Source organism: Mustela putorius, unplaced genomic scaffold (genome assembly GCF_011764305.1).
Source record: "Mustela putorius furo isolate JIRA1106 unplaced genomic scaffold, ASM1176430v1.1 tig00000196_pilon_pilon_pilon, whole genome shotgun sequence".
Lineage (NCBI taxonomy): Eukaryota > Metazoa > Chordata > Mammalia > Carnivora > Mustelidae > Mustela > Mustela putorius.
Genome location: NW_025421310.1, coordinates 10,348,776 through 10,363,069, shown reverse-complemented (window position 1 = coordinate 10,363,069; position 14,294 = coordinate 10,348,776). Strand labels below are relative to the sequence as shown.

Genomic DNA, 14,294 nt, shown 5'->3' with positions numbered 1-14,294 from the left:
AAGAATCTTAAGTAGGCTCCACAATCAGTGCAGAGCCTGACTCGGGGCTCAATCTCACAACCCTGAGATCAAGACATGAGCTGGAGTCAAGAGTCAGACACTTAACGGACTGAGCTACCCAGGCACGACCTGCCCCCTTTTTTAATAGTATGTTTTTATGATAAAATATGATGAAAGAAAAACTTACTTTTGGGCATGAAGAAAAACAGAAAATGATGTTTAAGATGGCAACTCCTTTATAGAGCATAAATCCTGGACATGAGAAAGATGCAAAAAATAAGCCTTTAAAAATGACTGTAAATAGTGGAACATACTGTGTTTAAGCCAACTGCAGGCATGGTCATGAAATTTGTAGCTTGAAGTTTTGTAGGATACTAAAATCTAGTGTTGATGCTCAGCTACATAAACTTGTACTCTAAAGGGTTAATCTTTCCAGTTGTGATTTTTTTTCTTGAATTTTCAAGCTCTAATTTAATGACTGATTGATAAATTTATTTATTTATTTATTTTAGGTGCCTTGTTAGCGCAGTAGGTAGCGCGTCAGTCTCATATTTCTTTATTTATTTTGGTCGATAAATTTAAAAAGTTCACAGAGAGGCACCTGGGTGGCTCAGTTGGGTTAAGCCTCTGCCTTCGGCTCAGGTCATGATCTCAGGGTCCTGAGATCGAGCTCCGCATAGGGCTCTCTGCTCTGCAGGGAGCCTGCTTTCCCCACCCCCTCTCTCTCCCTGCTTCTCTGCCTACTTGTGATCACTCTCTGTCAAACAAATAAAATCTTTAATAAAAAAAGTTCACAGAGACCTTGTTAAAGATATCAGATGATGTCTCATTTCATTTACACCACCCTCTGGGGACGCCATAAGATCGAAAAATAGGGGGGAAGCTGAGATTTTAGGAGGGAGCTCCTAAAATGATCAGAAGGTGTCCCAGCAGGTGATCAATGGCACCAGCTCCTTGTAAGAAACAGAGAAGCAACTCTCTCTCACAGTATATGGTGTTAGGGTTCCTCTCTGGGAGGAAGTTACTGGTGCTGATGAAGGCTGCACTGAACCCAGCATCAGAATCGCCCACGGGCTAATTTCTTAGGCTTTCTGGTCAGCAAGAGTTCTTGGAATATCAGCAAGCTGTGTGCTCCATGCAAAGGGTTTCTCAAAATCATTGCAGACGTAGGTGCTGTGCATAGCGTGAAGCCTCCGGTGTTTAGCCAGATGTGAACTCCAGCTGAAATCCTCCCCACATTCCTCACACACATAGCGTTTTCCACCCACATGAACCTTCTGGTGTTGAATAAGGTGTGAAATCTGGGTGTAGGTTTTTCCACAGTTGTTACATTTATAGGGCTTCTCTCCGGTATGGGTCCTTTGATGCTGAATAAGGTGGATGCTCTGGTTGAAGGCTTTCCCGCATTCCTTACAGGCATAGGGTTTCTCGCCAGTGTGAATTCTCTGATGTTGGGTGAGGGAGGAGTTGTGACTGAATGTTTTCCCACATTCTCTGCACTTGTAGGGTTTCTCGCCCGTGTGGATTTTCTGATGCTCAATAAGGTGGGTGCTCCGGCTGAAGGCTTTCCCACAGTCACTGCACTCATAAGGCTTCTCTCCAGTGTGAATCCTCTGGTGTTGGATGAGGTGGGAAATCTGGGTATAGGCCTTCCCGCAAACTTTACACTCATAAGGCTTCTCCCCAGTGTGAATCCTCTGGTGGCGGGTGAGCGAAGAGTTCTGGCTGAAGGTTTTTCCACATTCGTTACATTTGTAGGGCTTCTCACCAGTGTGAATTGTCTGGTGTTGTGTGAAGGACGAGGTGTGACTGAAAGCCTTTCCACATTCATTACATATGTAGGGTTTTTCTCCCATGTGAACGCTCTGGTGCCTCATGAGGTGGGAAATCTGTGTATAAGCCTTCCCACACTCGTTACACTCATAGGGTTTCTCACCAGTGTGAATTCTCTGATGCTGAGTCAGGGATGAACTGTGGCTGAAGGCCTTTCCACACTCAGAGCACTCATAGGGTTTCTCTCCCGTGTGAACTCGCTGGTGCTGGGACAGGGACGAGCTGTGGCTGAAGGTTTTCCCACACTCATTACATTTGTAGGGTTTCTCTCCGGTGTGGATGGTCTGGTGCTGAGTCAAGGAGGAAGTGTGACAGAAGGCTTTGCCACACTCGGCACATTTGTAGGGCTTCTCCCCTGTGTGGATTTTCTGGTGGCGGGTGAGGTGGGACACCTGTGAGTAGAACTTCCCACACTGGTTGCATTTATAGGGTTTTTCCCCAGTATGGCACCGCTGGTGTTTAATGAGGGAGGAGCTCTGGGTGAAAGCCTTCCCACATTCCTTGCATTTGTATGGCTTCTCTCCAGTGTGGATCCTTTGATGCTCAGTAAGCGATGAGCTCTGAGTAAAGGTCTTGCCGCACTCACCGCACACGTAGGGCTTCTCTCCTGTGTGTATGATGTGGTGCTGAATGAAATATGAACTGTTGCTAAATGCCTTCCCACAATCATTGCACTTGTAGGGTTTCTCTCCCGTGTGAATCCTCTGGTGCAGAATATAGTCTGAATGGTAAATGAAGGTTTTCCCACATTCTATGCAGTTATATGGCTTCTTTTCTATGAAGGTTCTTTGGCATTTCAGGATCTTTCTTGGTCCATTCCTCTTCCAAGTTCTCTCTCCCACCAGCCCTCTTTGCTTCTTGATGAAGGCTGAGGTCTGTCTGAAGCTCTGCCCCAGCTTGAGACACCCCATGCCTCTCTCCCCACAGATGGTTTCCTTGCAAGGAGCAAACAAACACCTCAAACGCCTCTCTTGCTTTTCCTGGTCCTCCAACCGACAGCTCCAGGCCCAGGATCCCCCCAGCCTGGCATCTCCAAGCATTGCCCTTAAAACCCCCTCCCTCTTTCCCACAGGGGAAGTGGCCTCTTCAGAAATGCTCTCTCTCAGAAGTGTCTCCTGAGGTGTTGCAGAGCTGGTATCCAAGGCTGAAAGACATGGAAAATGTGACTATCATCTGCGTCAGGACCAAGGACACTGATGATTAAGTTGAACTGACACTGGAAAACTTTAAAAGGCAAGTTTCAAAGTTTAGGTAGCTCTTTCAAAAGGCAAGGGAGATTTGTGTTGTGACATGGAAGGATGGCTTCCAAATACCCTAAAAATAAAAATATGTTAAAAAAAATTTTTTTTTTACCTATTTATTTGAGAGAGTAAGTGAGTAAAGGCATGAGCATGGGGAGCAGCAGAGGTAAAGGGAGAAGCAGACTCCCCCGCTGAGCAGGGAGCTTGATGCAGGGCTCGATCCCGGGATCATGACATGAGAAAAAGACAGACACCTAACCAACTGAGCCACCTAGGCACCCCCACCCCCCCCACCAAGTTGGAACATTTTGACTTTATTATTATTTACTTTTTTATTGTGGTAAAATACATACATCATAAAATGTGACATTTAGGTCATTTTTAGGCATGCTGTTGGGTTGCATGTGAGCACTCACGCTAGGGTGCAATCACCACCACCATCCACCTCCAGAACCTTTTCATCTTCCCAGACTGAAACATTGTACTCATTAAAAACTAACGCCTGCTGCTCCTTCCCCAGCCCCTGGGCACCACACTCAACTCTAGTTCAATGAATTTGCCTACTCTAGGCACCTCATGTAAGTGGAATCATACAATATTTGTCATTTTGTGTCTGGCTTATTTAATTTAGCATCATGTCCTCAAGGTTTTTCATGTTGTTATTATTTACTTTTGTAATTAAAAAAAAGGGAGTTCAGTTGGTTAAGTGTCTGCCTTCGGCTCAGGTCCTGATCCCAGGGTCCTGGGATCGCGCCCTGCATTGGGCTCCCTGCTTGGCGGGAATCTTGCTTCTCCCTCTACCACTCCCCCTGCTTGTGTTCTCTCTCGCTGTGTCTCTCTCTGTCAAATAAATAAATAAAATCTTTTAAAAAATATAGTAAAGCTGGGGCGCCTGGGTGGCTCAGTGGGTTGGGCCGCTGCCTTCGGCTCAGGTCATGATCTCAGGGTCCTGGGATCGAGTCCCGCATCGGGCTCTCTGCTCAGCGGGGAGCCTGCTTCCCTCTCGCTCTCTGCCTGCCTCTCTACCTACTTGTGATCTCTCTCTGTCAAATAAGTAAAATCTTAAAAATATATATATATAGTAAAGCTTTGGGGTAAAATGAGAAAAGTAAATTTTTTTGAGAGATAAGCAGCATTATGGGGAGAGTTTCATTTCCTGCCTTATTCTTATTTAGATTTTCAAAGTTTCTGTGATGAACACACATAACTTTAATTTGATCAAGAGATATTAATAAATAGGGGCACCTGGCTGGCTCAGTCAGTTAAGTGTCTGCCTTTGGCACAGGTCACGATCTCAGGGTCCTGGGATTGAGCCCCGTGTCAGGCTCCCCACTCAGCAGGGAGTCTTCTTGTTCCTCTGCCCCTTTCCCTGCTTGTTCTGGCTCTCTCTCAAACAAATAAAATCTTTTTTAAAAAAGGTCAATAAATATTAAATGTGTGTGAGGCTTTTGCAGCACAATATTGCAATTTGGAGAAAGGGAAGTATAGAGAAGAGATGATAAGCAGGAAGCATATCCATGTGGGATTTGTTGGAGGGGATGGATTTTTTTGATGCTAGTAGATCTGTTCTTGGGACCCCTATGAATTGCATACCTGATACGTGCTAACCACAGTGCTAGGGTTTGCTGTCAGGGGTACTAGGAGCCATGGGGGGGCGCTGTGAGTAGGGGAGGAGTGGGATTAGCTCAAGGTGTGGAAAAACCCCTCTCAGGCTGTGTGAGATGAACGGGGGCCTGGGGGGTGAGGGAGGAGGTTGGGCTGAGGGTCTGACCAAGGGAATCTGAGGCCTGAGCCAGGGTTGTGGGAGACAGCACAGCAGTCTGGGAAAAGTTAGGGGGCAGGAGGGCAGCACTGGGGACCAATGGGCTGTGGTGAAGGGGAATGAGGGGGCAAGTCTCACCCCACAACATGGTGGACAGTGATGGAAACAAAGAAGCTCCAACCCCCTCCCCTCATGGAGTTCATGGGCCAGTGGGGGGCATACATCTGGACTCCTGTCCCCCAGCATGTCCAGTGGGGTCCCACTTTTGGGTCCCTACACAGATGATTCCCGATAAAGAATCACCGTAGCCTATTCTGACCAGGGGGGTTACGACGTGCCAGGTGCTGGGCTATACTTTTATGTGTTCATTCATTCATCTTTTCCAACCCAGGGTACTATTACTGACCCCCTTTTGCAGGCGAGGAAATCAAGGGGCAAAATGACCTGCCTGAAGGTCACAGAGCCAGGAAGTTCTGGGGCTGGGATTTGAGCCCACTGCCCATGACTATGGCTGTGTGAGACGCTGCCTCGTTTTTGTCACTGATCCAGACAGACAGGGTAGGCAGATAGCTCACATCTGCTGGACGAACTTACCCACCTGGACAGGCAGCTAGCTGGGCTTCCCTGTTCTCCATTCTGGGCTCCTCCCCTCGCTCCAGACGGGAGATCACATCAGGTTTGGACCCAGGAGGCCCGGCCCCTGGAAAAGATACCAGATTTGGCCATGGCTGGAAGTCATCAGGAGGCCTTAGAGCTCAGCCCCAGGCCCTGGGTCTGCAGGGGAGCTGTATACATTGGGTGCCTAATGATGAGAAACTCTAATGTTCCAGGAATGTGGGCGGCTTAGTTGGTTAAGTGTCTGACTCTGGGTTTCAGCTCAGATCGTGATCTCAGGGTCCTGGCTCCATGCTCAACGGGAAGTCTGTTTGAGACTCCCTTTCCCTTTCTCTCTCCTTCTCCTTCTGTCCCTCCCCCCACTCAAAGTCTCTCACTCTCTCTAAAATCAGTTAATCAATCAATCAATCTTTGGTTCTGTGCTGTTCAAGCTGAGTGTGAGGTACACACTGAAATTCAAAGACTGACTTATCGAGAAGAAAAATAGAAAAAAATCATCAATAATTGGCACATTGATTATCATCTCAACAGGTGCCAAAATGACCATTTTTTGGATGGACTAGGTACAAGAAAATACACCCCTAAAATTAATCTCATCTCTTTCTATCTCCTTTTTTTTATGCCTGCTGTCTTTGAAACCACACTGATTCCTCTTTTCCCAGAGTGGGCTGAACAGGGCTCTCCCAAAATTTCGTCCACAGAAACTGCAGAATGTGACCCTACTCAGAAACAGGGGCTTTGCAGCTGTAATTAGTGATGAGGTCCTCTGGGAGCAGGCTGGGCCCTGAGTCCAAAGACTCCTTGTTTGAAGAGGAGAGACACACAGACACATGTGGAGAAAAGGTCATGTGAAGATGGAGGCCAAGATTGGGGTGAGGGGGTACAGGGCAAGGAACAGCAAGGGCTGCCAGGAGCCTCCAGAAGCTGCATCCAGGAAGGACTCTGGCCTGGACCCTCCAGTGGGGGCAGGGCCCTGATCACAGCTGGATTTTGCACTTCTGGCCTCTGAACTGTGAAGAAATATATTTCTGCAGGGGACAGGCAAAAGCAACTTCACTCTTTACACCTAACTTGTGCAGAAAAGGGGTCACACAGCAGGCTCTCCTTGGAAAGGCCTGCTCACAAGGCAGCCTGCGGCTGGCGTCTGGACAGCTGGGATTCAGGAGGGTTCTCAGTGTTCCCTGACTGACAGGAGGGTTCCCCGTGCCCAAGCTGCTGGGCCCACAGCATGGTTTCTGCTGAACCCCTGCTTTCCTTTGGGGAGTCTAGAGTTTGGCCGCTGACGTGACTGGACCTCAGTGAAAACCCTGGGCGCTGACTGGGGAGGGGTGGGGGTGGAAGGTCTCTAACGAGCATCCCCTGGTGGGCAACACCTCACATGTACTGTCACATCCTGTTGGATGTCCTGTGTGATTACTTGGGGAGGGGACTCTGGCCTGGTCTCCCCTAGACATCGCCCCACATGGCTTATCTCTTAGCTGACTGCGCTTGGTGTCCTTTCGTTGCAGTGTGAGTGCAACTGAGGCCTGGGGGGCCTCCTTCCTCAAACCCCCAAACCTGGGGGCTTACCTGGAGGCTTTCCTGCAGTCCCTGATGCAGAAGTTTATGGTGAGTTTTTGGTTTTTGGTGAGTTTGTCCAGTGAAAGTGTGTGAGTGAGGACAGCTGAGGAAGGAGTGTCAAAGCACCAGAGCTTACAGGGAAAAGGCCAGATAGAAGAATCAGAAAAAGAAGTTGAGGAGAGATGGAGGTGGCCAGACAGACAGCTGAAGAGGCCAGAGTGGGTCAGGGCGGGGCTGCAGGGACAGAGAGGAGGGGATGGGTAGAGATTGTTGGGAGGCAGAGAGGATATGAGGGGCTGTTGAGGAGGTGGTAGGGAGGAGCGAGGATGGGGCTGGGGGTGTCTGGTCTGGGGGCAGGGGGCCCAGGGGAGGAGGAACAGGACAGCATGGAGATGTGGAGCTCAGGGTGAGGGTGACAAATGTGAAGGGTGTTGACGGGGTGCAGTAGGTGGGTGGGTGGACAACACAGGACTAGAGAGACATATTTGGGGAACAGCATTTCTGTGCCTTCTCAAGATGGAGCCAGATGACTGGAGGACATCCAAGGATGCATCTGGAGTCTGAGATTCTAGAACAGGCATTGCAGGGAAGAGCCTGAGGTCACCACACATGGAAAGGGAAGCAAGAAGAGAAGGTGGGGGCACAGGTTGAGGATTTTGCAGGACACGCAGAGGACTTGGGGCCCTGGGGGACACAGAGACTCTAGGAGAAGCGGCAGAGAGACAGAGGGACAGACAGAGGCCAGGCGGGAGGGACCAGTGAGAAGAGCAGAGAGGGCACCCCATGACCTCAGCAAATGCCCACTGTTGAGCAGTGGGTGGGCACAAAAGAGATGAGAGCAGAAGCAGGGCCATCACGCCTCTTCCTGGGAAGGCAGGGGCAGGGCCTTACCCAGGGAAAGAAGGTTCTGGTAGTTCTCCAGCATCACATCCCGGTACAGCTCCCTCTGGCCAGGCCCCAGCTGGCCCCACTCCTCTAGGGTGAAGTCCACAGCCACATCCTTAAAGGTCAATGATTCCTGCAAGGGCCAATTTTACATGGTGGAGGGGCACATCCTTCTAGAACTCTGGGCCCAGAGAGGTCATGGGTTAAGAGCCTACCATTGCTAGTGGTTGAACCAGCTCTTAACATTTCAGGCTGGAACATACAGACTCAGCAGGTTTGAGAAAACTGAATTAAAATGGTCCACAGAAATGTAGAAAATCTGGGGCAGCTACTAGCCCAGAGCTTCCTTGGCAGGTGGAAAAAGCTTCCTTTTGCGTGACTCTTTACTGCCATCTGTTGGAAAGTCTTTATAATATGCCAATTATTTTAGTAAATCATTGTTTACTGCCATCTGCATGAAAACTGACATTATGTACCAGTGTATGAGGTATATGATGTGAATCCCGCCACTGAGATGAGGCACCCTTGTGCAGTGCACAACCTGCACACCTGTATATGACATCCTTAAGAAACACTTTTTTAAAAATCAAGACGTGTGTAAGAGTGATAACTAAGTGGCACCCCATCCCAGACCGGCACTGGGATCCTAATCCTCATCCCTGACTCCAAGGATAAGGCTCTAGAGTGAAGCAAAACCATCCACTGCCCACCTCTTTTGGCAACTCAAAGTCAGCTGAGCATTAGAGTGGTTTTTAGAACGGGTCATAAAGTCCCAGCTCAGGGCATCCTGCCCTTCCTTCTCTTCTCCTCCCAGCACTTCCCAGGCCCAGAACCCCTCCCACCATAGTCTCTTCCCCATGCCTGGCAGGGGGAGAAATCTTCAGCCAATAGACAGAGATGTGATGGCCCTCTGGGGTCCACAAAATCATCCTGGGGATGGGGAAGCCCGAACTCACCTGGTCCTCAGCCATCAGGGTCCTGTGGCCCTTGCAGGGTCCTGGGCATGTGTCTCCAGGAGAAAAGACCAGGCCTGAGTCTGCAGAGCTGGAGGAGGAGACTGGAGCACAGAGAGGGTCAGTTCTGGCCCAGACAGACAGATAAACGTTTTCCCAAAGATGCCTCATAACAGAGGGGACCCTTTATACTAACAACTGGTAGCAATCAGGCACCTCGGCTCACTGCACCCACATAACAGCTCCAAAAGACGACACTAGAATTATCCCGAGAGAAGGAAATAGAAGAACAAGAGGTCAATGCCCTTGCTCAAGGTCAGAGATTTCAAGTGTCAGACTGGGACTCATAACCAGAAGTCTGGCTGCGGAGCTAAGCCATCTTTTCATTCTTACTTTTATTTTTCCTTGTGGTTAAATGCATATAACATGTAACATAACATCTTAACCACTTCATTTTTTAAAAAAATATTTTATTTATTTGTTGTTAATATTTATTAAAAATTTATATTTATTTATTTATTTGTTTGTTTGTTGAGCAGAACCAGAAGGAGCAACAGGCAGAGGGAGAAGCAGGCACCCCACTGAGCAAGGAGCCTGATGCAGGACTCAATCCCAAGACCCCAGGTTCAGGACCTGAGCCGAAGGCAGACGCTTAACCAACTGAGCCACTCAGGTGTCCCCACTTTAATCACTTTAAATGACACAGTTCAGTGGCATTTAGGATGTTCACAATGTTGTGCAACCATCATTACAATCTGGTTCCATAACATTTTCATCATTGCCCTAAAAGGAAACGTTAACCAGTCACTCCCAAATCTCCCCGTTCTGTCCCAGCCCTCCAATGCCAGCCCCTGAAAACTACTCGTCTTTCTTTCTTTTTTTTAGAAAAGATTGGTTTATTTATTTTACTGAGGGGTTAGGGGTAGAGGGAGAGGGACAGAATCCTAAGCAGACTCCGCACTGAGCGCAGAGCCTGACTCGGAGCTCAATCCCATGACCTTGAGATCACCACCTGAGCTGAAACCAATCACTCAACTGACTGCGCCACCCAGGCACCCCTCATCTTTCTTTCTTTCTTTCTTTTTTTTTTTTTTAAGATTTTATTTATTTATTTGACACAGAGAGAGATCACAAGTAGTCGGAGAGGCAGGCAGAGAGAGAGAGAGGGAAGCAGGCTCCCCACCGAGCAGAGATCCCAATGCGGGGCTCGATCCCAGGACTCTAAGATCATGACCTGAGCGGAAGGCAGAGGCTTTAACCCACTGAGCCACCCAGGCGCCCCTCATCTTTCTGTCTTAATGGATTTGCCTATTATGGACCTTTCCTATGAATGGAATCATATAATATGTGGCTTTTTGTATTCGGCCTCTTTCATTTAGCATACTGTGTTCCAGATTCATTCATGTTCCACTACGTATCAAGTTTTCATTCCTTTTTTTCTTTTAAAGATTTTATTTATTTATTTGACAGAGAGAGATCACAAGTAGGCAGAGAGGCAGGGAGAGAGAGAGGAGGAAGCAGGCTCCCTGCCAAGCAGAGAGTCTGATGCGGGACTTGATCGAGGACCCTTAGATCATGACCTGAGCCGAAGGCAGAGGCTTAACCCACTGAGCCACCCAGGCACCCAAGTTTTCATTTCTTTTTATGTCTGAATAGTATTCTGTGGCATGGATCTACCCTTTTTTGCAGAGCTCCTTCTTTAAGGGAAAAAAAAAAGGTGTAGAGTCCAATGCAGTTCTTGAACTCTGAGATCAAGACCTGAGCTGAGATCAAGAGTCCAAATGAGCCACTCAGGTGCCCTTACAGAGCTCCTTCTATTTGCCTTACAAATCCAGCATAAGGATCCTGATCTCTCTTAAGATGTTGTTTGAAGAAATGTCCCACCTGTTGAAATAAAGTTCAAAAGTCCCTGCAAAAAACCTCCCAAAAAACAAACAAACAAAAAACTCTGCCAAAGAAGAATTGGTGTTTGGACTATGGTCACTTCTGTTTATTCATCAGATATGCTCTGAGACTCATGTGAGAGTGACAGGCTCATCTGAGGACATAATAACGAGCGAGATGAGGCTCTGCCCTAAAGGGGCTCCCCACCTGGTGGGGGAGACAGGCCTGGATATAGGCCAGATGGTTGGTGGAGCAATGGCCCCATTCTTGTATCTTGTGCGATGAACCTGTGATGTGATTAAGTTAAGTGCCTCTAAATAGGAAGATTATCCTGGATTATCTGGTGGGGCCTAAATGCAATCATAAGTGTCCTTAGAAGAGGGAGGCAGGGGGGTATTTGATTGGGAGGAGAAGGCCAAGTGAGGGAAGTAAAGAGGAGCAGAGTCAGAGAGAGAAGACACTGTCTCTCTGGCTTTGAAGCTGGAAGAGGCCTCATCTAAGAAAAAAGCAGCTTCTAGAAGCTGCGGGAATATGGCAAGGAAACAGATTGTCCCCTAGAGCCCACAAGGGAGCACCACTCTGTTGACACCTTGATTTCAGCACGGTAAAACCCACTGCAGACTTCTGACCTCCCGAACTGTAAGAGAACACATTCGTGCTGTTTAAAGCCACCAAGTTTGTGGTCACTTGTTACAGCAGCAACAGGAAACTAAAACAGCCCAGAAATAAGACACAGCCTCGCACCTGTTTCCAGTTACAGAGGAACGCCAGCAGCTGAAGGCTGAAAGCAGTGGGCGAAATTCTGATGAGGAAATGAGAAGGAAAGTCTTACAGACTCTCCCCTATGTCCTCGTAAGTTACTAAATAATCACAAAAAGAAGGTAACTTTAGAGCAGAAATGCCTGGCGGACACCACCGCAGCCAAGTGATCAAGACGCACATGACCTGTGATGGGCAAACATGACGGGCTCCTGCTCTGATGAGACACTGCATCACCCTGAATTTAGGTATTCCCGCCAAACCTAAATCTAATAGAGAGGAAACACCGAACATATCCAGACCAAGGACATTCTAGAAGTACCTGGTCTGTAATCTTCAGAAATGCCAAGATCATCAAAATCAAAGAAAGACTGAGGAACTGCGTCTGGTTCACGGAGACTAAAGGGCGCTAACAACTTACCCAGTGTGTGGTGTGGGCTTTGCTTTTGCCATTAAGTACATTACTGGGACAGTTAGCAAAATCTGAGGGTCTGCAGATTAGCTAATAGTTTTTATCGATGTTACTGTCCTGCTGTGTGATCATGGTCCTGTGGTCTTGGAAGATAATGGCCCTGTTTTTAGAAACAGACACAGACTCGGAAGAGGGGCGCGCAGACACACAGAAAGAGGGACTGAAAGGGGTTTGGGAGGGTGGGGGGAGAACACAGAGCGATTAGAGACCCAGAAAAAGGGTGGCATTCTCAGGATAAGGACAGAGACCGTGGGCGTGACTGTGCAGAGTACGCGGTGGGCTTTCGGGGCAAACACCCCAGGCCGACCACTGGGACCTGCGAGAAGCCGCCTAGTCTGTTTCTTCACCAGCGAAGTATGGAAACGCACAGTCTCCCTCCTGGGAGATCGCACAGTTCCGCGCTCGCTGACTCCTGGCAAACAGCAGGCGCCCAATTCCTGCGCGTTGAGATCCTCGGGCTGGCAGCGGCGCTCTGGGGCCGCCTCGCGAGAGATAGGAGGGGGCGGGACACCGCACAGCGTGCCCCCAGGCAGGACTCGGGCCCGCCGTCCTGAGCACCCACCAGCCTGTCCCGCTCGGCCCGCACCCACCCGCTCCCGCCGGTAGGTCGGGACTCACCTGTGCGCCTCCGCGGGTTGCGGAAAGTGGCCAGGCCTTACCTCCCTCTGGCGGGCCGTGGAATGCGCCTGCGCGGTAGTTGTCTCGGTACTATCAAGCCCCGACGCGACTTCGCAGCAGGACTACATTTTCCAGAAGTCATAGCGGGCTCACGCTCCTCCCGGCCTCAGGTCTCTATAGCCGGGGAATGTTGGGAAATGGAGTCTGGGAGAACGATGTGGGGCAGGAGGGAACCTGGTATTGAGAAATGTCTGGCTGTAGAGACACAGCGAACACACCCATTTTAGCCAGTCTTTTCGCTGCCCTTCACAGGAGGGGACATCATAGCCCATTTAACCCATCTAACAAAGTTACCCCTGTAGTTGAAGTCCACAGGACACAAAGAAGTTGGCCCCATCTAAATTGATGGTGAATGAATTGAGCCTCTGTCACTTAATTACTTGCTATCCCTGGGCATCTGCTTCCTGTTTGCCTCAGTTTCACCACCTCTTAAAGGGTGGTATGGTAAGGGAAACAGACCCCTGTAGTGGGAGCTGGGAGGTATATGTCCAGGAATGCAAGGATGGTTTGATATTGGGCTATCACAGAATTTGCTAATTGATATATCAAAGTAATGCCATCACATCCATGGCTATGAAAAGGGTTTTGAGAACCTCCAGTAATAAGCCATGTCTACATAAACTTAATATATTTAAGAATAGGCCCATCTTGGGGCGCCTGGGTGGCTCATTGGGTTAAAACCTCTGCCTTCGGCTCAGGTCATGATCCCAGGGTCCTGGGATTGAACCCAGCATTGGGCTCTCTGCTCAGCAGGGAGTCTACTTCTTCCTCTCTCTCTCTGCCTGCCTCTATGCCTACTTGTGATCTCTGTTAAATAAATAAAATAAAATCTTTAAAAAAATAGGCCCATCTTGAATAGTAATGACAATTTTATTTATTTGAGAGAGGGAGCACTAGTGGGGGTGGTGGGGGGGCAGAGGGAGAGGGAGAAGCAGAACCCCCACTGAGCAGGGAGCCCAACCCAGGCCCCATTGCAGGACCTTGAGATCATGACTTGAGCCAAAGGCAGTTGCTTAACCAACTGAGCCACCTAGGTGCCTCAATAATGACAAAAATCTTAAGGAGTTACTTGCCTCTCTCTTATTTTTAATTGTATGCATATCATTAAAACCCCAAATCAGGCTTAATGCTAAAAACCAAAAGATTCACCATTAAAGTCAGAACAAACTGTCAGTCCAAACAAAACAAACTGTCTAGCATGACCACTTTTGGAAGAACTATCAGTGTAGTTAGACGAGAGAAAGAAAAGGTATCATCTGAACGGAGAAGTCTGGGTTTTCATCCTTCTTTAAATGTGATATGATTTTTATCTTGGAAGTCAGAGAATCAAAAGAAACACTAAGATAAGCCACAACATAATTATATAAAATTACTGGGTACAAGATTAATAAAATCCCATAGGTTTTTGCTTTTCAAAGAAGAGTGATGAAAAATCTAATGAAAAAAGGGGCTATTTGGATTTTAGTGCCATATTTGCCCTACAGATTGTAATCTCTTTGTGATCTGGGGCAGTTCTCTTCCACTGTCTACGAGGTTTTCTTCTCTGTAATCCCTCATTGGGGGTAATGTGAGGCAGATAGCGCTTCTTCAGTCTTTCCCCTATTTTCTCTGCACACAGCTAGACTACATTTTCCAGCCTCCCTTGTAATCTG

The 14,294-nt window shown here is 48.3% G+C and overlaps 1 protein-coding gene across 2 annotated transcripts; it reads right to left on the bottom strand.

Moving 5' to 3' along the window:
• Positions 1–805: 805 nt before the first annotated feature.
• Positions 806–12,750, bottom strand: LOC101679420 (zinc finger protein 260). Of its 2 annotated transcripts, none has more exons than XM_004767229.3 (5): positions 12,583–12,750; positions 8,853–8,976; positions 7,903–8,029; positions 5,435–5,536; positions 806–2,977 (listed from the first exon to the last, which is right to left on the bottom strand). In XM_004767229.3, exons 2-5 carry the CDS (start codon positions 8,865–8,867, stop codon positions 1,083–1,085), a joined length of 2,139 nt encoding a protein of 712 aa, XP_004767286.1. In that variant the 5' UTR covers positions 8,868–8,976; positions 12,583–12,750; the 3' UTR covers positions 806–1,082. The 2 variants fall into 2 exon arrangements, with proteins under 2 accessions (XP_004767286.1, XP_004767285.1); XM_004767228.3 differs by having other exon boundaries at positions 8,853–8,953.
• Positions 12,751–14,294: the final 1,544 nt, after the last annotated feature.

Excerpts from the sequence above, each read along its gene's own strand:
- LOC101679420 (XM_004767229.3), bottom strand. Across the intron at positions 5,537-7,902 it reads CCAGAACCTTCTTTCCCTGG|GGGCCGGGCCTCCTGGGTCC; the intron begins GTAAGGCCCTGC and ends TATCTTTTCCAG. Across the intron at positions 2,978-5,434 it reads CCAGCTAGCTGCCTGTCCAG|CCTTGGATACCAGCTCTGCA; the intron begins GTGGGTAAGTTC and ends CATGTCTTTCAG.